General features: G+C 47.4%; 1 protein-coding gene and 1 non-coding gene across 3 annotated transcripts in view; both read right to left on the reverse strand.

Moving 5' to 3' along the window:
• Positions 1-24,365, reverse strand: part of LOC142591706 (dual specificity protein phosphatase 22-like) — a 108,839-nt gene that overhangs the window by 17,246 nt on the left and 67,228 nt on the right. For both annotated transcript variants that reach the window (XM_075703950.1, XM_075703951.1), the window contains exons 4-5: positions 12,271-12,395; positions 325-496 (exon numbers count right to left, since the gene is read on the reverse strand). In XM_075703950.1, the coding sequence (XP_075560065.1) occupies positions 325-496; positions 12,271-12,395 (297 nt within the window). The remainder of the gene's footprint in view (positions 1-324; positions 497-12,270; positions 12,396-24,365) is intronic.
• On the reverse strand, positions 22,923-22,997 carry TRNAS-GGA (transfer RNA serine (anticodon GGA)). The gene has a single exon. It is a non-coding gene; the product is annotated as a tRNA-Ser (tRNA).

Raw genomic sequence — 24,365 nt, forward strand, 5'->3', positions numbered from 1 at the left:
CTGCCGCGATGCCTATTTTGTGACTCGATTCTTCGAATGTCTCCAAAGATATTCGATGGTCTCCTATGGTGTTCGATGGCAGGACGCGTGTCATTCATACGACTGGACTTCCAAGCGTTGCCTTAAAATTATAATGGACGTCGCATATACTACCTGATACCTTCGGAAGGCACGTCTGCAGGTAGGCCTCGTTGCTTAACGAACCACGGGTGTTTTGCTTTCGGCGCAGCTTAATCGGACGAAAGGATGATGGCAGGTGGCAGTTTAATTGTCGCAGGTACGGGCTTCTCAGTGTCTCGCAGAGAGAGTAAGGGCACCACTCACCTCGTACAGTTTCCTGCACTCGTACTCGTGCAGTTGTTTCTGGAACCCGAAGTTCGGGTTCGCGATACTCCGGGCTCCACGCACGGCCTTGAGTGCCTCACGCCAGTTGAGGCTGGTCACGGACATCACGTAGGCCACGGCGATCGTCACGCTGCGAGACACCCCTGCGAGGCTGCGAGGGTGCCGCCTCTATTGGTAAGCCACGCACTCCGGTTTCACTCCGCGCTTAAGTCTTGCTCTAAGCAAGGACCTCGCGAAAGTCGCTGGAATCGAATACTGAGTGAAGCGCCGGTCGCAGAGAGGGATAGACGCTTGGGTTGAGGGCGACTAGGTTCGTAAGAATTGAATACATTGTTTCACTGTGTTGTGCTGACAGTGAACTACAGCTTGTCTATATGTATGTGTACTTGTTTTTCTCTTCTTTAGGGTTGTGCGAATAGCAATTTTTGATACTAAATCGAATCCGAATCGAACAGTGCCAGAAGCGAATCGAATCATATGTCCAAACCTTTTCGAATAGTCCGCCAATAATGTACAGCCTTCTTATCATTAATATCAAACAATTTTCACATCCATGTCATTACACTGCACATTATAATTTATCAAGCATGCTTTAGTAACGGCACAAATGGAGCAGTAGGAAAACCTAAACAGTTTTTTCGCGAAATCGGGTATGTTCGGTGTATACGCCGTCATGCATTACCATATTAAGTTTAGAAAGGCAGCTTGGTGGCCAAATAATATTTGTGTATACCTTCGCGACCAAATCAGAAATGCTTGCCATCTGCAGCAATTTAGTAAAGCAAGAAATAAAGATATGAGGACACTTAAAAGCACTTCTTATGAGTTGTGAATGCGAAAGTATTAATGCCCAATTGAACGCCGCTTAGGGGTTATTCGAGTTCTCAATTCCTCGCGGGCAAGCGAGCGCGTTGAGATGCCTGCCCAACGCCTCCTAGATAGTACAAGGTCAGTGCACTTCGATCCGTGACGTCATGCTACCTTGCCCGACTGCCATAGAATCTAATGGGGACGCTTCCGAGTAAAGGTTGTTTCACATGACGCGATTGGGGTGAAAAAAATCGTTCTGCCGCGCACGTCGCAGAGCGATTTTCGCTGACAGCTTTTACATGCGTTTGCGGCAGCGCGATTTCCGTCTCAGCGATGGCGATGCGCAAGGTTGCTGCCTGCATCGTTAAATAAAAACAACATGGAAACTAGCAAAATATTCGGATTTTCCTATTATTATTCAATAATAGGACAAGTACAGCATTTTTAAACGTTTAAAAGCGTGGAGACTTTACGACAGCTTGCAGATGCGCTGAGTAAGACGCTGAACAACACCGCAAGTATGAGCGTGCGGCTTGTGTGGCGTCGGTGGGGTGGTTCCGTTTAGTACACTCTAGTTTCGTTGTTGCTATGGAAGCCACAACTTTTTTCCTGGATGAGTATTTGCTTTTGCAGGAGAACAAGCTACTATTGAGTGTGCATGTATGAGCAGCTGGCACAATTTGTTGCGATGTAGAGGTTGACGACGGTGGCGATCAAGTGGGTAAGTGCCTTACGTTGAAGCGGCGTCCTTCTCCCGACCTGGATAGCGTGCAGCTTCTCCTTTTAAACGAATTATGTAGGCGGAAGAAAAGCAAGATGTTTATGAACCTCCTAAGTCGCAGGCGCTGGTGGGTACGCCCTATTAAAACATAACTAAAACTGGCGTGCGACATTTCTCCACAGATATACCAACGCGCTGTAAAACAGGAAAGCGCATATTTTCACGACGCTTTGTTTCGTCACACACTGCCCCTCCCACATCGCGCCGATTACTGCGACTCGGCGACGGCGCGACCAACTTGTTGGAATCCAGTCACGGAGAGTCCACAACGTCGCGGTGGTCGCTGAGCGATGGAATTCGCTATGTCGCTGACTGAAAATCGCGCCATGTGAAACAGCCTTAAGCCGCTTTCGTCACGCCAGGCTTGGCAACGGAAATTTCGGTCCAAGTAGCATGATGTCATAAAGCAGAGTGAGCAGGCCCGCTATCCAGGAGGCGCTGTCGTAGCCCAGTGTGTAAGACACTGGGATTTTAAGCAAGGGGTAGCAGGTTCGAAATTCACAGCCGCCAACGCTTATCCTTTCGAATTTATTCTATTCTTTTTTACACATTAATTTCTTTACACCGATTACCGAGGCGAGGTTAGAACGCAGGCGAGAGCTTGCTCGGTTAAGGAATGCGCGGATAACGCAGGCTTCTGAGAGCGAGGGTGAAGTGGCGCCGCGCCGATGCCCTCTCCCCTCACGCAACACCTGGCACGTCATCGCGGCAGCAGGTGAGCCCTTTCGCCCTCTGTGCTCGGTCGAGGCGCACACGTGACGTGGCGTCGCAGCCGATGGCAACTTAGGGGCCGTTTCGCTGCGATAGACGCCTGCTTTTTCGCTCAATGGGCCACTTGATGCTTCGCATCAAAGAGCAATTTTTCTCTAGATCGAGTAGTGTGTATTGAAACGTATTTATATTTGATCCAGTGAGAGGACACAGGTGCGGCATTTATAAATAGTACCACACACTATCCACTGCCGAATGCCATGTCTAAACAACATTTTATTGCGAGTGACTGTGTTTAGCCGGAAATCGGTGGAAAAGTGACGCAGCGTGCCCTAGCACTGTATGTTCACTGGGGATGGGATATAAGTTATCAAATTTTCCCATTAATTTCACGTTTGATGGTGTACAGTAGACGACGTGAAACATGAAAAACTATTCGGAAATATTCAGATTCCTCAATTGTGGCTATTCGATTCTCTCCGATGCGTTAAATGAAAGTAAAGTTTCGAATATTCGCACATCCTACTCGCTTTATTTAAATGTTGCACAAGAATACTGCTCGTTTGAATAGATGATTCAAACGTTAAGTCATGCTGCGCGGGAATGCCTTTGAAAACAAGGACTAAGTGAGGCACACAAAGGCACATCTTATGTGCCTCGCTCAGCCCCTGTATTTTAGCGAATCCCCGCACAGTATATGAATTACCAACTCACCCAAAAAGCTGCACTCGCCAAGATAAGTTTGATGGCTGTCAAGACATAGTTAGTGGCTGCAGGAACACGCATGGGGTTGCAAATGCGCGCTACGGGATTCATACTGACGCATAATCCGGTGGAGAAAGTCGTAGGATCCTTACTGATGTGTTTTCCGTTTTTTAATGCGAAGCATTCTTGTCGAATGTAGACCGGTTTTCCTGCTCAGTATATGACCATTTTTGTAGGTCGACCCCGAAGGCAGCGCAGTGTTTCGTGGGCCGATCTCGAAGACAGTACAGTCTATCACAACGTCTTAAACAGTGACCGAGGACTGCATTTGGAGCGCACAGCTGTTATCAAACGCCCAGACAGCACTCAATGTGACTTTCAGTACCGGGTAGAGCGCCTATGAGACAAAGTGGATCACGTAGCGCTTGGCACATACGCTCTCGGATTCTAGGCAAGGTGCGCCTGGACTCTTCCACAAGTGCGCATCGACGTCAGCAATGACGCACATTGGCTTTCATTCGCCCTAACCACTGAAAGCACCAGTGAAAGCACCAGTGAAACTCCTAGTGAAACTACCAGTTATGTGATATAAACATTTAATGTTCACAACCAGCGATGCGCGTTTCGCTTCAGAAAATTACCATCGTTCTTGAGTGCCTGAGTGCCCTCCTCCTACTACCAAACAACAATGATTCGCATAACGTAGCGCTCAAATGACTTTGTGGCTGCCAAATGTTTTGCAGGCCACGTTACGTATAGAACAATAATTTGTGTGGCAGTGCATTGCTACTACGTCTTTTATAGTCACTGACATGTCGCCAAGAATGCAATGGCGAACATACCCCGAAGCAACTTTTTATACGGGTGCCAGCCAATCAAGGTCGCGCATTCGTTCTCTCATATCGTGTACCAATCATCATCGTTCATTAGGCCGTCCTGTTGCCCATCCGCTATGCAGATATGCGAACAGCATGCTACTTGGTGACGAGCGTGCCATTTTCAAGGAACGGTGCCAGTCACCGTACCCCGCGGACGTGTGTGCGCATTATGCTTGTTTGCCTTAACGTGAACAGTATTCGAGGAAGGAAGAGGAGGTGGCAGTTTCCGCAACCCCATTGGGAGCACGGCTCATCACCTTTGGGAGAGGGATGACGGGAGATAGAGTAGGGAGGTTAGGGCAGTGGAGCTATTGCGAGGAAAGGGCCGCCGCAAGGTGTTAGTGGCTTGGGTGCGTGTAGTGCTAGACCTTGGGGGATCCGGGGATTCCGCTGAGGTCGGGGAGTCCGCTGCGGTGCTATCGGTGTGGTGTTCTTTCTACAAGTGGCTAGCCAGGTTTGTAAAACCAAGAAACTCCCGCACTGTGCCGACAGCACTTCTTGGGCCGCATTTCTTCGTCGGCTGTATCGCCGCTTTTCCGCGATTCGCGCGTGCGTTTGTGCAGCGAGTTTTCTTAGCGTTCGCGCCGCATGTTACAGTTCTTCCTGGTTGTTAGAGCGTGAGTGCGGCGAGCTTGTATACCACTAAGGGAAGGCGGTGCCTTCTCTATGTGTCTGTGAGAGAGTAAGAAACTTGTTTTCGAGTGCCAAAGGACAGAAAGCAGATATAGCAAACTTCTGTGGGGAGAATCGTCTTTCGCATTCTTCACTTGTCAATGACCGTAGAAGGTACTATCGCGTTCAGTATGACTGTCAACGCGTGAGCCGTGGCCGGAGCTCTCTGAGGATCGACTTGCTGGCTTTCACGTGCAACGTGCCCGAGAAAAATGTGGTGATGGTTTTGCTGTTCCAGCAATGCACATCAACCACTGAACTCTCGGTGTCCTCCTTTTTGGGACTCGTTGTGCCTCTATTGTGAAGTGATAATTTACTCGCCCACCGAAGAGCAGTGTCGCACAATGACAAACTACGCCGCTCTAAGAGCGAGCAGTCGCGCTTCTGGGTGGATCTGTGTATTATCGCTTCACGATATAGACTCACCACATTTGAAGAAAGCAATCGACCGAAAACAGACGGGCTGATATTTGTTGCTGGAACGGCAAAACCATTTCCACAGTTTTTTTGAGCGCGTCGCAAGTTAATGCTACTAGCTTAACTCAGAGAGCGCACCGGCCACGGCTCGCGCGTTGTAACTCGCACTCAAAGCGAACCTGCCTCCTCGTTTTCGTTTTCGCTCTTGTAAAGCGTGCACAGCTGCATTGATGGTGTTACCAAGGCGAAGATAACTTTCTGTTTCTGGCAGGCGATGTTTGTTGAGAAGTTGTCACATGCCCAAGTCAGCGATTGTAATGGAAGCAGTTGGTAGGAGGAGGAGGAGGAAGAGGAAGAGGAGAAGGAAAAGATTTATTTAAAAAAAAGGACAAGCAGGTGTCTTTCTGCTTGTGTGGGGAGGCGCCCTTAGTCCAGGGCTCCTGCGGCTCTTGCTGTCTCTCGGCCCCGCCGCACCAGTTGCTGCTGGTTACGAAGGTCCGAACTAGTGAGCACAGCCTCCCGCTGCTCGGGTGTGGGGTTGGATATTTGCGGGGCAGCTTTCACGTTGGGGCACGCCCATGTGGTGTGATATAGGGGGGCGTAGTCGTTACAATCGGACATTTGTATGAGTGTATTGTAGGGTGTATTGCGTCTGCTTAAATGGGGGTATATGTACGGCGTCTTCGCGTGAGAGGGTATTGTGTGGAGGTGGGTATTGTCGTCTGTTCAATCTGTGGTGTTGTAGTATGGCGTTGTATTGTAAAGGTACGGGCTCCATAGATGCGACCGTATCCCTCTCTTGTGGCGCCCGGGAGGCATGAGCTCGGGCTACAGCGTGCGCACGCTGATTTCCACGGAGGGACTCGTGTCCTGGAGTCCATACTATTTCAATGTTCGGAAATTGGGAGGCTTGTTTGAGGAGTCGGTGGGCGATGGAAGATATTCTGCCTCTCGCGTAGCTACTGCAAGCTGTCTGGGAATCAGTAATAATTGTGACGTGCTCGTTGGTGAGGCTAGAGGTGATGGCCAAGGCAATGGCTGTCTCCTGCGCTACGAGGGCGCTGGAAATGCGGACCGTCATCAAGACCACCTCTTGAAGGTTATGGTCGACAACGCTGGCCGTCGTGGCTGCTTTTCGAGGGAACTGCGCGGCATCTGTGTATAGTGTGGTGGAGAGATTGTCATATTTTGTCTGTAGAGTCTTTGCGAGAGCTTGGCGACGACCGGCATGATGTTCCGGGTGCATACTTCTGGGAACAGCAGCGACCTTGATGTGCTCCCGGATGTTAGGGGCCAGATAGATTGCTTGTTCGTGGCCTTTGCCGTGTGTGGGGTAGCCTAGGACTGTTCTTCCTGTTGGTGTGAGGGCTAGGCTTTCTCGTTGGCTTGTGAGGTGGGCGTCTATAATTTTTCTTATTGTAATATGGAATCCTCGGGCTTCAAGCTTGAGTGTCGCTGTTCCCCGAGGTAGGCCGAGCGCTTGCTTGTATGCTTTCCGCAGAAGTACGTCTAACTGATCTTTCTCCTTGGGAGTGAGGAGTAAGTACGGGGCAGCGTAGGCAATGCGGCTGATTATCAGGGCCTGGACTAGCTGTGTTACGTTGCCTTCTTTCAGTCCGTATTGTTTCGTGGTGATGTGGCTGACCATTTGCATGATTTGGAAGGTGGTCTGCTTGAGACGTTGGATGGAATATTTGCCTCCGCCGTCCTGTTGTATGTGGAGGCCGAGGATGCGGACGCGGTTTACTGTGAATATTTCGTTGCCGTCGAGGGTGAGTGTGATGTGGGGTATTTTATTGAGTTTTCTTCGTGATTTCTGTCGAACGACTAATAGTTCGGACTTATCGGGGGAGCATCGGAGACCACTTGTTTTTGCGTATTGCTGGACGACGTCGGTCGCTTGTTGGAGAACGTCTTGTTTCTCACCTTCGGAACCAGTGGTCGTCCAGATAGTGATATCATCGGCGTATACTGCACGCCTGATTGCTGGTATTGCGTTGAGTTTGTTAGGTAATTTCATCATAGCAATGTTGAAAAAAGTGGGTGATAGAACAGCACCTTGTGGGGTTCCTTTGTTGCGGGCAGGTAGCGTCGGGGTTCTGAGTGAGCCAATGTCTATTGTGGCCGTGCGGTTGCTTAGAAAGGCGCGTATGAAATTGTAAGTATTACGACCACAGTTCATGAGACTTAGGTTTGTAAGGATGGTATCGTGAGCCGCATTGCCGAAAGCGCCTTTGAGGCCGAGTGCTTGAATCACTCCGCTGTTGTGTGGTGAAGTGTGTTCAAGGACTTGTTCCTTCAGCTGAAGAAGGATGTCGTGGGTAGAAAGGTGGGGCCGGAATCTGAACATTGTTTCGGGAAAGAGGTCACTGGATTCTAGGTAAGGTTCAAGTCGGTTCAGAATGACATGTTCCAGGAGCTTGCCTAGGCATGAAGTCAGTGATATTGGTCTCATATTTTCTAAGTTGGAGGGTTTACCTGGCTTAGGAATGAATATGATGTCCACGTGCTTCCAATCTGCTGGTAGCGTACCCGCTTCCCAAAGATGATTAAAGAGATCAGTAAGAGATTGAATGGTGCCGTCATCCAGATTGAGCAGGAGCTTGTTATTTATTTTGTCCTTGCCTTGGGTGGTGTTTCGTGTGAGTGCGTGGATTGCTTGTTGCACCTTAGAGATAGTGATCGGCTTGTCGAGGTCGTGGTTGTCGCTCCCGCTGTACGTGGGAGGTTGTCCTTGTGCGGGTTCGAAATCGCCTATGTACCGCGCCCGCAACTCCTCCAGGGTGCAGCCATCAGAACCCGGATGGTTGTGGAGGATACGTTCGATTGTTTTCTGGCTAATTGCTTTGCTTTGTGTGGGGTCAAGAAGATGGCGTAGTAGCGACCATGTTTTGGCCGTGCTAAGATTTCCCTGCAACTTGTTGCATAGTTGTCGCCAGTTGTGACGCGTGAGCTCCCCAGCATAAAATTCCGCGGTTGCCGTGAGTTTCGCTATGTGTAGTTTCAGTTTACGATTATGCTTTTGGCGCTGCCATCTCCTAACAGAGCCTCGACGTGCTTCCCACGGGTGAAGAAGGTGCGGGTCTACGGCCGGTATGTCTGCGGTGACTGTGATCTATTTTGAATGTCTACCTCTTGTCCGAGCTCTCGTACCCACTGTTCGAGGTCCGCAATACCCGTCGAGGAGTCATCGGCTCGCTCTTTGCGAACAGCTGTTCAATCTCTGAGTGTTGTCCTTTTTATCGAGTGGCGTGCATACGTAACGTTCAATGTGGTGGCAAGTATGCAGTGGTCACTGCCCAGTGTTTCCTCCGTGTTGTGCCAGGTGGCTTGTTGTATCCCTTTAGTGAGGGTGAGGTCAGGGCATGTATCTCGGGAGGCGCTGTTTCCTAGACGTGTGGGGTATGCGGGGTCTGTGAGAATGGTGAGACAGTGCTGCTGTATCATGTACTGGAGTACAGTGCCCTTTTATGTGGCTGTCGTGTTGCCCCATACCTGGTGAGCCGCGTTGAAGTCGCCTACTATCAGCAGGCTGTTGTTTTCGGCTATGGCAATCGTTTTGGTGATCAAGTAGTTGTACTTGGCCTGCTTGGGTGGGCTGTAGGTATTCAGTATGAGAAGGCTCGTTCGGCCTCGTTGGAGCCGTAGGATCTCAATTAGGTTGTGATCGACGTCACTACCGTCTATTGTGTGCTGTATGGTTGTGAGTGTTTTAGCTGTAAGTATGGCCACATGGTTTTCAGGCCTGGTGGTATGTGTGTTGTAGCCGGTTTGAGTTAGGTGTGTGCCTGTTTCTTGCAGTGCGATTACGCTTGGTGTCGTTTTGGCGTTACTTAAGTACTGTCTCAATGACCCTTGCTTGCGTTGGTAGCTGCGACAATTCCATTGCCAGATTAGGAGTGGGTTTTCGTTCCTGTGGTTGGTTTTGCTATTCATCCTGGCCTAAGGGTCGGTTGGCAGGGTTTCCCTCCTCTACTTCCTGTTGTGCCAGTGTTCTCACATTCTTGCGTCGCTGATCTTTTGCGAGCCGTGTTTCTTCTATTACACTTGCCAGTTGCTGGATGGTTTGTTGCATTGCTACCAGTTGCCGTTGCAGTACATCGACTTTCTCCTCGACTTGTGCGATTTCTGTCGGTTTTGCTGATTTCGTGAGAATCATGGGTTTCGAACGTTCCGAAGATGATGGCATTGAGGGTGCGCTTATTGGTGTGGACTGGTGAGTGGCAGTACGATTGACGTATAGTTCTGCAATGTGTGTGCTAAGTTTGTTGTTTTCTTCATAAAGGCGTTTGTTTTCCTCTCTGATGGCCTTTAGTTCAGCTAGAATTTGCTGTTGAATATCAGTAGTGTGTATGGGTAAAGAATTGTGTGAGGTTGGTGCTGTGTGCAGACGTGTTGAGAGGGTGTTGTTTTGGGGGCTGTGTGAGAGGGTAAAAGCCGTGCTGACCAGCTCACCGTTTGTGATCCCGGTACAGCAGGTCCGCTGAGGTTCCGGGTCGCTCCTTTTTAGTTTCGCGAGCAGGTGCGGGACCTGGAGCGGGAACGCTTCCTTTGCTGGTCTGTGCGTGACCGAGACTTCGATCGTGAGTAGTCCTGGTGGCTGGTCCTTTGTAATGTTGAGGGTGCCTTCTTCAGTCGATCAGAACACTCCTTTGAAGCCGTAGGATGAAGCCCCTGGCATAGGGCACACGGGGGTGACAGGGGTGGTCCTGAGTGGGGTTTCGTGTACCACACTGGGGGCATACGTTGGCTTCTGGAGTTGGGCATACATCGGTCCGGTGGCCGACTTGGTGGCAGATGCGGCAGAAATGCATGGTTGGTCAATATGGTTTGCATCGTACTTTACCGCTGTAGTATCACACGTAGAAGGGTACGGCCTTGCCAGTGAATGCGATCACTGCCGCGGCGGTTTGTCCGAGCATACGGGTGTGTAAGATTTCTCGGCCAGGTGCGTAGAGCCCGTTAAGGAGCACTTCTGCGGGAGTTCCTGCGGGGATTCCGTGAATGACCCCTTTGGCGGAGCTGTCGGGTGCCGCCACGTATGCTGTGACTGCAAATTCTTGACCGCCCAGGTCAATTGTAGTGATGTGACGGATGCTCATAGCTAGCTCTTCGTTTGGTGTGCTAGCAATAGCGATGTTTTGTACTGGGTTAGTTCTTACAGTAAGGGTCTTACGCGCTCAGTGGTGGGGTGCTGACATGCGAGCTTGATGCCTTCAGCAACCTGTGGCGTGGCCAGGTGGCAAGGTTGAGTCCCTCTCGGGGGCGGACCTTGAGGTCGTTTCGGGGCAGCGGTGGGAGTCGGAGTAGTCGGGGGACTGATGGGTGTCGGGGTTGGAAGGGCGGATTGGTGGGAGTTGATGTTTTTTTCCGACCGTACTTAACAGTGAGACAGTCTCCACCGGCAGGTTCAGCTCCCAGCTTCACCTTCGTGTCATTGTTCACCGAATAGAAGGTAAACGAATACAAAAAGAAAGCTTTGTTTGATTCTGACTCGAGCAAACGAGCAGTGGAAAAGATTCAAACGAAGTCGCATAGCGATTCGCTGAGAAATGAATGGAACTCGTATTAATTTTCGCCCTTTCACAGAGGTTGATAATAAGAAATATTATGTAATAAAATTTATGCGCGACGAGCGAATGGCGGCGGCGACCTACAGAATAAGGATAAAAATTCATTTTGAGCAGTGCCATTTAATTCAACTAAACGTTAGGTAAGCGCAGTGACTTAGGTCGAGCTTTTATTAGACTTGTGCGTGTTCATATTATACAGCATTACCACCTCAACACGAGAAGTTTTTTCGCTGGCCTTGACAATTCCTTAAGTGCGGAATTTTCTTAGATATACATATCTTTTGCCAGCCACATAAAAAAATCAATATTTTAGAAAAGTTCAGTTCGTTCATGTGATTTCATCACAATCCCAAATTCATCAGTTATCGTTAGCGACTCCAAAGCAGCCATACATAACTTCGGAGCGGGCAGGGTTTCTAACCCAGCCCTTTCCCTCCTCTTGGCCCATCCTTTCCATCAAACTGTAGCCTTAATCTGGACCTCCGCGCATGCGGGCCTTGCCGGAAACGAGGACGCTCATGCCAGTGCCCGAGGATTTACAGTCCGGGCTCAGGCATCAGATGTGTCGGACCTCGCCACGGAGGAGGCGCCGTTTACAGCGCCATCGGCTTATTACCTACCACGACATCTGCACACACTACCGATTAGACCGTTTAACCTTTCCGCCACTCATGGGCAAATCCCCGCGCAGGTGTGAAGTTCTGTGGCGACAGCTGCAGACTCGCACCTTTCCCTCCCCTTACCTCCTCCACCGCATTCATCCCTCCATTTACCTTTCTCCCTCTGGTAAATTCTGCGTCTCTCCCAAAGCAGACTTAAACCACATCATGTGGGGGTGCCCTAAGCACCCCCTTCCCACTTTCCTCAAGCAATTAATATCTAGTGAGGAGCAGTGGGAGGCTGCCTTCTGCAGCTCGAGGCCCGACCTTCAGGAGGCCATCCTGGAGCGGGCTGAGAGGATAGAGGAGGCCTATTTCAAGTGGTTCCTCCCCCCACCCTCTATTCCGTTGCCCCCTTCCTTTAATGAGGGATAAATAAAGTTTTTTCATCATCATCATCATCATCATCATGGATCTCTGTGATTGATTGATTGATTGATTGAGTAACTTTTATTTTACAGTCCTGCAGAACGCGTATTAGCACGTCGCGGGCCGCTCCCTCCACTCTAATTTTAAAGCAATGCTCAGTGAACCACAGCAATTTAGGAATGTCTTGACGGAGTACGGAACTTTACAAAAACGTTTCACTCTAATGCACTATAAGCAATTTAAGGTATTCGCAAGTAACAACAAGTCTGGGCACACAAAGTAGAATCACTGCATAGATTCATGTTTTTATAAGACACCATAATGTTTTACTGACCGTGAAGATAGCTTACCAGTGGATGAGGACGTTGCCGCCTTCCATTCGAGCGTGGTGGATGAAGTCATTGGATTGGGAAAAGAACTGCGACAGGTTCTGGCCGGGGGTGTCTGACGCCTGGATGCAGAGGTATTCTTTGTCCTGCACGAAGACAGTGCTAGCTTACTTTTCGTTAGGTTGCGACTCTTACGCCGTCTTGCGACGAATACCGCTTGTGAAAACACGGCACTGAATACGGACTGAACGGCGTGCTGGCGACTTAGGAAACCTACAGCAGCCGCTGCTGTGATGTGATATTCGTAGTCGTCATCTTTCCTGCGTGACACTTCGAGCGACATGTACTTCTGCGTTTCCCGAGAAGGACCGCGCTGTTTCTAGTGCACTTCACTGGTATTTTAGCAATAACTTATTCAGGTCACCAACGATCTATTCACGAACTGTTAAACGTCACTTTGTGAGCTACTCAGTTTGTCGTACGTGTTGAGCGTTTTGCCATTCAGTATACCGAGGACATAGACATTCGTTTCTCCCAGTAGCGTAGCAGTGATGGGGGGAAATTCACCGCCGTATTTCGGGCACAGTTGATTTTTAACGGCATGGGGTACAAAAACTCCACGCGGTTAAAGTTGACCTGTAGCAAGCCTTCCGCGATGGCCGCCGTCATAGCCAAAATATACCTGCGTGACGTTAAATGCCGGCAATTAATATGCACGTAATATGACTTCGCGGTGTAAACCTATAAACATTAACGAAGAGCTTAGTTGATTTGATAAAGTTTGGCTATATAACGTTGGATAAAGTTGGCGATATATATATATATATATATATATATATATATATATATATATATATATATATATATATATATATACCAGATACAAATATGTATATAGCGTGCCAGTTGAAACAAAATTTCAGCATAAATTTCCGCCATGCTACGCGTCATATACAAGTATTAACCTTGGGGCACCCGACGTGCGGAAGCTAGAGCTAGGAACTGTATTTCACAACGCGTACACATTGGCACACACATACTAAGGATAGCGTTGGCGCAGAGGTCTTTCTTTCCTCGTGGAACAATTGCGTCATGGCATCGCCAGGCCTTATCCAAGGCACGCGGAAAGCCACGATAATGACGAAAAGTTTCCGTCGTTCTTTCCGAGACGCTTGAGTCAGTTTCTCAGAACGGTTCTTTCAGCAGCCGTGTTTGCCCTTATGATTAGGTTGTTTGACTTCGAGATTAGGCTGGCCGGTTTGCAACGCATGTTGAGCACGAAAGCTAGTAAAAACTACTTTACCGTATTTACCTTGGATGCGGGGGCTTTGCACACCGGGAGATTGCCCCCTTTTTTCTCACCTCTCGAGATGTAAGAATGGTGTGTATCGTTGCCGACCTCGAGCACTTGGGTTTCACCCTTTATGGACGTGAATTAAATTTATTGCTGTTTTAACACTCTTAAGTAATTCAACAGTACTGAGGGGGCACAGGTAGGAATAGGTTTGGGCAATACCAAAAGCGGCTATGCCAGATGGTCGCTGGCGTCATGATTAGTGCTTTGGTTTGCAATTATTCTGTAAATGAAACTGAAGCCAAGGCATTCGTTTCTTTTTCGTTTTTTTGCGAATGCTAAGCTTTGCTTGACAGTCCTATGAGCTGACACCAGCACTGATCAGTTGTCTTACGAAACCAGGCTGACTAAGCCACGGGTGGCGTGTGAAGCTAGTCGAAATTCAAAAATTAACGCGACATTTCCTGGCTATTAGGTTCGTTGAGTGAACTCTCATAACGACACTGTCGACCAAAACTTCACTGTGCTTAATGCACAGTATTTAAAAATGATTAGTTAAGGTCAGGTCTGCTAGCTTCATCCGTAACCTGGACACTTGCACTTTTCATCCGAAGAGAAACCTAACGATATGTGTTGGCTTTCCTGTGCGTCATAATCATTTAAGGTACTAATGCTCGACTTAACCTTGGACATCAGCAGCCTAAAATAATTTTATGTACGTTTTAAAAATGACATTTGCCTTATAGCGGGAGAAAATTTTCCACCGTGAGAAGGTACTTCTGCTTTAGGTGCCGTACAAATAGTCGCGTAGTGTGTCGAACTATAGTTCAGTAATGTGGAAAGTTGGGCTAGTTGGTGATTAATCATCATACCTTGCTGGTGAAGCAGCGCACTGACACGGATACGGTGAAGGCACACAAGAAAAGACAGCACTCGCTGCACTCGCAACTATTTTATTTAAGAGCACATACTTCGTATTTATGTAACTGCGCGCCCTCAGGCATCAAAGATAATCAAGGCAATATTAAAGGCATTTTTTAAATTCATTTGGCCGCGCATACTCGGGCGTCAAAGATATGGCACCTGTCTATCATGGTGTGCAATCCTATAGTATTTGTTGCACCCCTAACAAATATTTTTATTACACAATTTTTTCTTCCTTTAGTGCTCTTCCAAAAAGGCAACCTCACCATGGCTTAGATGCACAGATGGCTGACTGATACAACCCTCTCCCCTTTTGTGAATGTGAAAGGCTTCGATTATTTCATTCGTTAGCTGATCCTTATGGTGCGATAAAACTGTAGTATCATTGTAAAGCAGCCAGCACCCAAGCTACAGTTTTTAGAGTCTGCTGTGTAACCACAGCGGACCACGTTTGCTGGTCATACAATCCACGATCAGAAAAACCCTTGCTTAGCTACAATTCGGGGCACTCAAAAGCCGTAAAAAGCGGCATAGCTTTCTCGTGCCTGCGAGCGGCCTTAACTAAGTCTCGCCCGGAAAAAATAAAAGAAACTTTCAGCCAACAAGTTATCAGGCTAAAGAATGCAGGATATGAAAAACATGTACTGTGTACATCAGCCTACAAGTTGATTTGTTATGTGCGCAATGGCTATCAGAAAGAGCGTAACAGAAAGGAGAATGACAGCAAGAAATTGTGTCAATACTATATGCACACAAGATTGTGCATAACTTAAAGAAAGTAGGTGGCAGATATGGTCTACAAGTAGTTTTTTCAGCACCTAACAAACTCGGAAAAATATGTACCGGACTGCATCGTAGAGTTTCAACAAAAATAAAAGTAAATGGTCATAAGTGCACGGTCAAGCATAAGGAAAGACTTGTCAAGTGCAAGTCGTCCTTTGTCTACTGTTTTCCCATATCGTGTGGAAAAGTATACATTGGCCAAACGGGTCGGTGTGTAAAACACGACTTTTGGAGCACAAAAGGTCACTGGGGGAAAACACACATTCCCACATTAAAGAGCATTGCTCACAACATGAGTGATGGTCACTTTACAACGATACTACACTTTTATCGCACCATAAGGGTCAGCTGACGAGGAAAATAATCGAAGCCTTTCAGATTCACAAGAGGGGAGAGGGTTTTGTCAGTCAGCCATCTGTACATCTAAGCCATGGTGAAGTTGCCTTTTTGGAAGAACACTAAAGGAAGAAAAATTTGTGTAATAAGAAATGCTAACAAATACGATAAGATTGAACACCATGATAGACAGGTGCCATATCTTTGACGCCTGAGGGTGCGCAGGTATACAAATATGAAGTATGTGTTCTGAAATAAAATACGGCAAAACGGTAAAATACGGTTCTGAAATAAAATAAAATAGTTGGGAGTGCAGCGAGTGTCGTCTTTTCTTGTGTGTCTTCACTGTGTCCGTGTCAGTGCGCCGCTTCACCAGCAAGGTGTGATGGTTGAACTATAGATTGTTCACTATTGCGCGCAGAAGCCTAGCGATGCAGATTCTTAGCAGGAATAAGAATTCACGTGCACAAGACATTTACTGAAAGCTTGCGAGTGAGGCGCACACGTAACATATATTTACTGTTGCCTGGAAGAGTGAAGCAATATCTAGTATCATCATCATCATCATCATCATCATCAGCCTAGTTACGCCCACTGCAGGGCAAAGGCCTCTCCCATACTTCTCCAACTACCCCGGTCATGTACTAATTGTGGCCATGTTGTCCCTGCAAACGTCTTAATGTCATCCGCCCACCTAACTTTCTGCCGCCCCCTGCTACGCATCCCTTCCCTTGGAATCCAGTCCGTAACCCTTAGTGACCATCGGTTATCTTCCCTCCTCATTACATGTCCGGCCCATGCCCATTTCTTTTTCTTGATTTCAACTAAGATGTCGTTTACCCGCGTTTGTTGCCTCACCCAATCTGCTCTTTTCTTATCCCTTAACGTCACACCCATCATTTTTCTTTCCATAGCTCGTTGCGTCGTCCTCAATTTCAGCAGAACCCTTTTCGTAAGTCTCCAGGTTTCTGCCCCATATGTGAGTACTGGTAACACACAGCTGTTATACACTTTCCTTTTGAGGGATAGTGGCAACCTGCTGTTCATGATTTGAGAATGCCTGCCAAACGCACCCCAGCCCATTCTTATTCTTCTGGTTATTTCAGTCTCATGATCCGGATCCGTGGTCACTACCTGCCCTAAGTAGATGTAGTCCCTTACCCTTTCCAGTGCTTCGCTACCTATCGTAAACTGCTGTTCTCTTCCGAGCCTGTTAAACATTACTTTAGTTTTCTGCAGATTAATTTTCAGACCCACCCTTCTGCTTTGCCTCTCCAGGTCAGTGAGCATGCATTGCAATTGGTCTCCTGAGTTACTAAGCAAGGCAATATCATCAGCGAATCGCAAGTTGCTAAGGTATTCTCCATCAACTTTTATCCCCAATTCTTCCCACTCTAGGCCTCTGAATACCTCCTGTAAACATGCTGTGAATAGCATTGGAGATATTGTATCTCCCTGTCTGACGCCTTTCTTTATAGGGATTTTGTTGCTTTCTTTGTGGAGGACTACGGTGGCTGTGGAGCCGCTATAGATATCTTCCAGTATCTTTACATATGGCTCATCTACACCCTGATTCCGTAATGCCTCCATGACTGCTGAGGTTTCGACTGAATCAAACGCTTTCTCGTAATCAATGAAAGCTATATATAACGGTTGGTTATATTCTGCACATTTCTCTATCACTTGATTGATAGTGTGAATATGGTCTATTGTTGAGTAGCCTTTACGGAATCCTGCCTGGTCCTTTGGTTGACAGAAGTCTAAGGTGTTCCTGATTCTATTTGCGATTACCTTAGTAAATACTTTGTAGGCAACGGACAGTAAGCTGATCGGTCTATAATTTTTCAAGTCTTTGGCATCCCCTTTCTTATGGATTAGGATTATGTTAGCGTTCTTCCAAGATTCCGGTACGCTCGAGGTTATGAGGCATTGCGTATACAGGGTGGCCAGTTTCTCTAGAACAATCTGACCACCATCCTTCAACAAATCTGCTGTTACCTGATCCTCCCCGGCTGCCTTCCCCCTTTGCATAGCTCCTAAGGCTTTCTTTACTTCTTCTGGCGTTACCTGTGGGATTTCGAATTCCTCTAGGCTATTCTCTCTTCCACTATCGTCGTGGGTGCCACTGGTACTGTATAAATCTCTATAGAACTCCTCAGCCACTTGAACTATCTCATCCATATTAGTAACGATATTGCCGGCTTTGTCTCTTAACGCACACATCTGATTCTTGCCTATTCCTAGTTTCTTCTTCACTGTTTTTAGGCTTCCTCCGTTCCTGAGAGCCTGTTCAATTCTATCCATATTATAGTTCCTGATGTCCGCTGTCTTACGCTTGTTGATTAACTTAGAAAGTTCTGCCAGTTCTATTGTAGCTGTAGGGTTAGAGGCTTTCATACATTGGCGTTTCTTGATCAGATCTTTCGTCTCCTGCGATAGCTTACTGGTTTCCTGTCTAACGGAGTTACCACCGACTTCTATTGCGCACTCCTTAATGGTTCCCATGAGATAGTCGTTCATTGCTTCAACACTAAGGTCCTCTTCCTGAGTTAAAGCCGAATACCTGTTCTGTAGCTTGATCCGGAATTCCTCTAGTTTCCCTCTTACCGCTAACTCATTGATTGGCTTCTTGTGTACCAGTTTCTTCCGTTCCCTCCTCAAGTCTAGGCTAATTCGAGTTCTTACCATCCTATGGTCACTGCAGCGTACCTTGCCGAGTACGTCTACATCTTGTATGATGCCAGGGTTCGCGCAGAGTATGAAGTCGATTTCATTTCTAGTCTCACCATTCGGGCTCCTCCACGTCCACTTTCGACTAACCCGCTTGCGGAAAAAGGTGTTCATTATCCGCATATTATTCTGTTCTGCAAACTCTACTAATAATTCTCCTCTGCTATTCCTAGAGCCTATGCCATATTCCCCCACTGACTTGTCTCCAGCCTGCTTCTTGCCTACCCTGGCATTGAAGTCGCCCATCAGTATAGTGTATTTTGTTTTGACTTTACCCATCGCCGATTCCACGTCTTCATAAAAGCTTTCGACTTCCTGGTCATCATGACTGCATGTAGGGGCATAGACTTGTACCACCTTCAATTTGTACCTCTTATTAAGTTTCACAACAAGACCTGCCACCCTCTCGTTAATGCTATAGAATTCCTGTATGTTACCAGCTATTTCCTTATTAATCAGGAATCCGACTCCTAGTTCTCGCCTCTCCGCTAAGCCCCGGTAACACAGTACATGCCCGCTTTTTAGCACTGTATATGCTTCTTTTGTCCTCCTAACCTCACTGAGCCCTATTATATCCCATTTACTACCCTCTAATTCCTCCAATAATACTGCTAGACTCGCCTCACTAGATAGCGTTCTAACGTTAAACGTTGCCAGGTTCAGATTCCAATGGCGGCCTGTCCGGAGCCAGGTATTCTTAGCACCCTCTGCAGCGTTACAGATCTGACCGCCGCCGTGGTCAGTTGCTTCGCGGCTGCTGGGGACTGAGGGCCGGGGTTTGATTGTTGTATTCATATAGGAGGTTGTGGCCAAGTACTGCACCAGGGTGGCCAATCCTGCTCTGGTGAGAGAGTGCGTTACCGGTTCTGGTCACCGGGATCAGGCCGCACTCCAGGCCTGTTTGTGCAATTTCACAACACACGGTTTTTTTTTCTTTTTTTTTTGTATTTCCCGGAGGAGAATATCTAGTATACTGGTAATTAAAGGATAGCTTCTGGTATGAAACCTGTAATTTGCATCTTCATTGACAGCTGGTCTGTGCGAATTTCTAGCTTTCTTGTGTTGCTCAGTTGCAAGATGTGCACTTTAACTGTTTTAGTTTTGAAATTCGCTGCGCATCTCAACCTACACCGGACGTTTAATCTAAGGCAAATTGAGCTATTCTTCTACGAATAACGCTTTGGATATGCACAGAAACAATATTAATTATGAATGCAGCTGTCAATATCTTTCATTTGTTATTTCGAGCTATGGGGGATACAAATGTATCTAGTCACATCAGAACAAAAAACGCGGAGCTCAACGTCTTCCTGAAAGCCGAACTTGTGCCTGAACGAAAGAGTAGATGAACAGTGAGCACCCTCTTTGACGAAAACTAGAAAGAAAAAAAAGAGAGTTTCGCCACAGCAGTTTTGTTCTGGGAGAACTCGTTCGAAGCGGCTGCACGTAGCTTCGCAATCAGTACTATCCGTGCTAACGGGAAGGCGAGGTGTGGCCGCAGACGGTCGATAGCTGAGCCGCAGAGGGCGCTCACAGAACATCGACGCCCTTTGGCGCCGTACAGCAACGCCCCTTCTACCTCTAGCAATCGACGTCGGAATGTAAGCTAGATGGATGACCTGAGGTTGCAGACCCCAACTTGGACTAAAACGTTTGTCTCTCAGGTTTCGCGTGTGCGCTCTCGTCCGCCATCAAACGAGTGAATGACTTAGAGTGCAATTGAGTCGTTGGTAAAGCGAAATGAGAGAAAAGTTGGAGACAATCGGCATTGATTGGTGGATACTCGGGTAACCCCGCGCCTCTCTGCCCCAGTATTCCAATCTTCCAAGTAAAATGTTATTACCTGTGGAGGATAGCCACGGGATGAGAACCACGTTGCGCTCGTTTTCTGTGACGGGGCAGTGGCAGAACTTAGTTTCCGCGGTTATGAGTCGGATTCCGAATGTCCCATGCACGTTAACTTAATTACTCCCGTGAAGCGTGAACTGCCGAAAGTAAATAAAGCTAGTGGCGAAGCCGCACTTGCGCTACAGTGAGGCGGGGATGCTGTTGTACGAACGTTCGCTTGTGTGTTCTACAGCGTAACCGGTCTTTCGTGGGGTTCAGAAACTATAAAATGGCGCAGCATAAGGTAACTCTCACTGGGCCGCGATTTACCGCTTCAGTGCTTTGACGTCTTAATGCTTTAACTCTACTCAAGAGAGGAAAAGTTGGCAGTCACTTAAGTATCCTTACGTGATTTGAAGGCGAAAGCATAAGGACTTGTCTAAGCCATCACCTTAAACTAAAATTCCACCTTAATCCACCTTGCCCTAATTTGTACCAACTTTAATCTACCTTAATGTCCCTTATTCCACCCCTGATCCACTTCAATCCACCTTAGTACACTTTAATCTACCTTAGTTCACCTTCATTCACTTTACTTCACCGTGGGATATCGCAGTGCGAGCGGCAGCAGGTCCAGTGCCGGGAACGTGGACGTCATCACTTGGTCATGTGGGTTTTGGTACCATCGGATGATAACGCCGGACGAACTTCAGATGTTTCGCTTCATAGGTTATATGTGTTTCGCCTTATAAAGTTAGGGCTGGCAAAACTTTCGCCTTTTATCTCGCAGGGTCTCGAATGGAAGTTTACATTTTTATAAAATGTCCGAGGCGCGCGCAAGGTTTTTAAAGTACCTTTTAAGGCGAAATTCTTATATGCCCTATGAAGCGAAAAATCAGGCGTACGGCGCCCGGCGTCACCTTCTGATGGTACCGAAACCCACGTGACCAAGTGATCTTCTGGGTGACCCACACCCAAAAAATTGGCAGCCCAATTCGAAAATTGAGTTGACCCACGTTCAAAACTCGCCTGGCCCACTCCCAAAATTGACTTTGCCCACCCTCAAAATTGACTGACCAAGTGAAATTAATGACCAAGTGAAAAGTATCGCGCGGAAGAGCCATACTGCTTTCGCATTCAATGCACGTAAGGAGACTTAAGTGCCTCTGTAACATTTTTATTTAAATTTTGAACAAATATTATTTCATTCTTTTGCGTATTATGTGCTTTTGTGTTGTATCAAATATAACTTGCTTCCTACTAAATGATGACATAATTTTCGCAATCTGCCTTTGTCATCACCGCGAGCGTACAGGGTATGAGTTTGAATATGTTGCTGGGCAAGTTGGTTCAAATATGGAGGGTACATATTAGCGTGACGTGGATATAAAGACCTTGTAGGAGGGAGTAAGAAAGAACAGAGCGAACGCTAATGCTCGTACTTCCAGAAGTTATCCCATAACCTTACAAAAGTCGCAAATAGGTACGGTATGCCAGTTGTTTTCACTGCGTCACGCAAGTTAGCTGGGCTGTGTCCGCGCATCAGCTGCGTTGACAGCAAGCTCGGATGCAAGAAGAAGCACACCAGACCTTACGTAAAATATGCGACAGGTGTTATATATCAAATACCGCTGTTGTGTGGGAAGACCTATACGAGGTAAATATACCTGGTAGCGAAGCTTCCATAGAAGCCCATACTTTCAAAACATGGCGGCTCATCGGCTGTTCATGGGGCTTAACGCCTTCTGTGTGACGAGGGAACACATACGGCGGAAGTAAAAAAATAACGTGACGCCATATCCGTTTAAAACAGAAGTAACGTCGTTTCATTCTCAAAGGTGCGAAATTTGTTTTGGTGGCCTGCCAGTGCGTACAAAGTCCATCTAAATAGGTCGTGAAGCTTGGCATGAAAAGCGTGTCAAAACGCATTGCCAGAGATATCAATTAGTGGTGCACGATTGAAGCGCGACTAGCTGAGGGGGGGACAAACACTGAAACTAGAAAACCTATGTGAAAAAGAAATGTTCTTCTAAAAAAACTGTCATACGAATAAATATTCCGTTGAAATATTTTCAGTGTTCCAAAACGGCAAGTTTGATTTTTTTTCTATTTCACAATTTATTAGTTGGTTCTTGGTGACCCTTATGAACCAGCGATTCTGGCGTAAGACTTTGCAAGACTGTACAAAGCGACCATTATATGCTATTATGTAGTGCGAAATGGCGTTTCCTTGCGTGTTTGTTCAAAATGTGGCGTGCGCTTCACATCAAATTTTTCGTGACCTAGCGCATGGCCTTTGTTGGTGAAATGTGTGAGTGCAGCTTTTTCTTCTCGTCCAAGTTCACGCTGACGCATGCGACGCGATGTGTCTCGTCGTGACGATAAATGCGGGACGCTCCGCGAAGAAACGTCGCGCTTATGTTCGTTAACTCTTCGTGACAAAGGCTCTGAGTGCCCGACAGGCAGCCAAATTAGTAAGCCGAATGTTTTTACAGTTTTCATAAAAACGCGCTAACGACGAAAGGAACACATACGACAGGACTGGCGCTTCGTCTTCAGCGCGTTTTTATGAAAACTGTCAAGATGAAACAACTCGCCCAAACCAAGGTATTGTTGCACCGAATGTTTTCTAAATGATAATGTGGGGCAATGTTGTCTTGTCTCACAACTGTTAGATTAATAAAGGGAAAATGAGACCTCCACCCAAATGTACGTAAGCGCTACAAAGGAAACCCATACGGGTTCCTCGAAAGAAAAGCTTCGCAGTTGAAGAAAAATTCGTCCTGGTCCGGGACTCGAACCCGGGACCACTGCCTTTCCAGGGCAGCCGCTCTACCATCTGAACTAACCAGGCGGCTAGCAGATGGCAGATGAAGCCGAATTTATCAACAACTCAGAAGCAAAGGCAAGAGTTTGACGTAACAGTTTTGCGGAAACACGCAAGGTGGAGAGAAGCGGGTTTCCGCAGAAAATCTTTACGTCACTGTCATTTCCAGTTGTGACGTCACTTTCTTTATTTTTTACTTTTTGCTTGCTGTTTGTTGTCCCCACGATACGTAGATGGCGACGGCTGCAACGAGCCGCCATTGTCTTGACATGTGAGCTTCTATGGAAGCTTCGTGTATATTCAGTTGCCCCGCCATTCGACTTGATGGGCGTTTCGAGCTTTCAGCGCGGAAAGCGATGCAGCAAAAGGTCAGCCGTACGGGTGTCGAAATCGCACCCCTGCACAGAACATACTTTCTTTGGAGGCCGACCAAAGCTTTGGGTGTAGAGTGGTGCTCCCGTCGTAGGACGCCAAGCCCGTCCGCCAGCACAGCCGCACGAAAACAGCTAAAGTAAACAATTATGTGGCGGTCGTAACTCACTGCTTTTGAATGAACAGGTCAAGAGAAACGATGAAACTACCCGCGTCGCCAAACGTTGACTACCAAAACAACATAACCTGTGAGGGGGGCGTACTGTAACAGGTGACCTTTACGAGTGTACTCAGGAGCTGCATTGCATTGCAAGTGACAGCGGCGTTAATGCCCCGCCCCCCCCTTATGACGGGCACTGAAAAAAAAAGTATTTATTAATGACAGTAAAATTGAGGTAGCTGAGACTACGCGTCTTTTTTGTTCTCGCCGCGCGTGATTAAACTTGATTAGGAATTTTATTTTCGTTTAATGACTCAAACTGTGTCTCGCTTTAATTAAAAAAACTCCCTTTCTTTCTCAATGTTTGTCCCCTCCTGACATAGTCGCGCTTCAATCGCTGCTCCCATAACAACGCTTGCTGATGTCGGTGGCAATTCGTTCTGAAGCGCTTTTCGCCCGAAGTTCCGCGACCTATTTCGACCTTGACCTATATAGACCCACGACTATATAGATGTACAATCAACGACCGAGCGCAGGAGCATGAACTCTCAGTAAAGAACAAAGGCAATGTGCACTTGCCTGCGCACTGCATTGCCTGCAAGTGTGAGCCACGGCTTCGTGAGCTAAAAATACTGCGCAGGAGTAACGACACGTTAGCGTGGGAATTGTTGGAGGCCTTCCATATCAAGAAAAGAGGCACAAACTGCATTAGCAATACGTCTGTTTATCTCATTGGAAACGAGTTCCAACTGTTAGACACAATGCTGTGACTTTTTGAAATGCGACTGCTAAACGCGTGCGCGGGTGTTGTATTCTTGTGACTCCGCTCTACGAATAAACAGTTCAGCGCTCGCTCTGTTCTT

Source organism: Dermacentor variabilis, chromosome 1 (assembly GCF_050947875.1).
Source record: "Dermacentor variabilis isolate Ectoservices chromosome 1, ASM5094787v1, whole genome shotgun sequence".
Lineage (NCBI taxonomy): Eukaryota > Metazoa > Arthropoda > Arachnida > Ixodida > Ixodidae > Dermacentor > Dermacentor variabilis.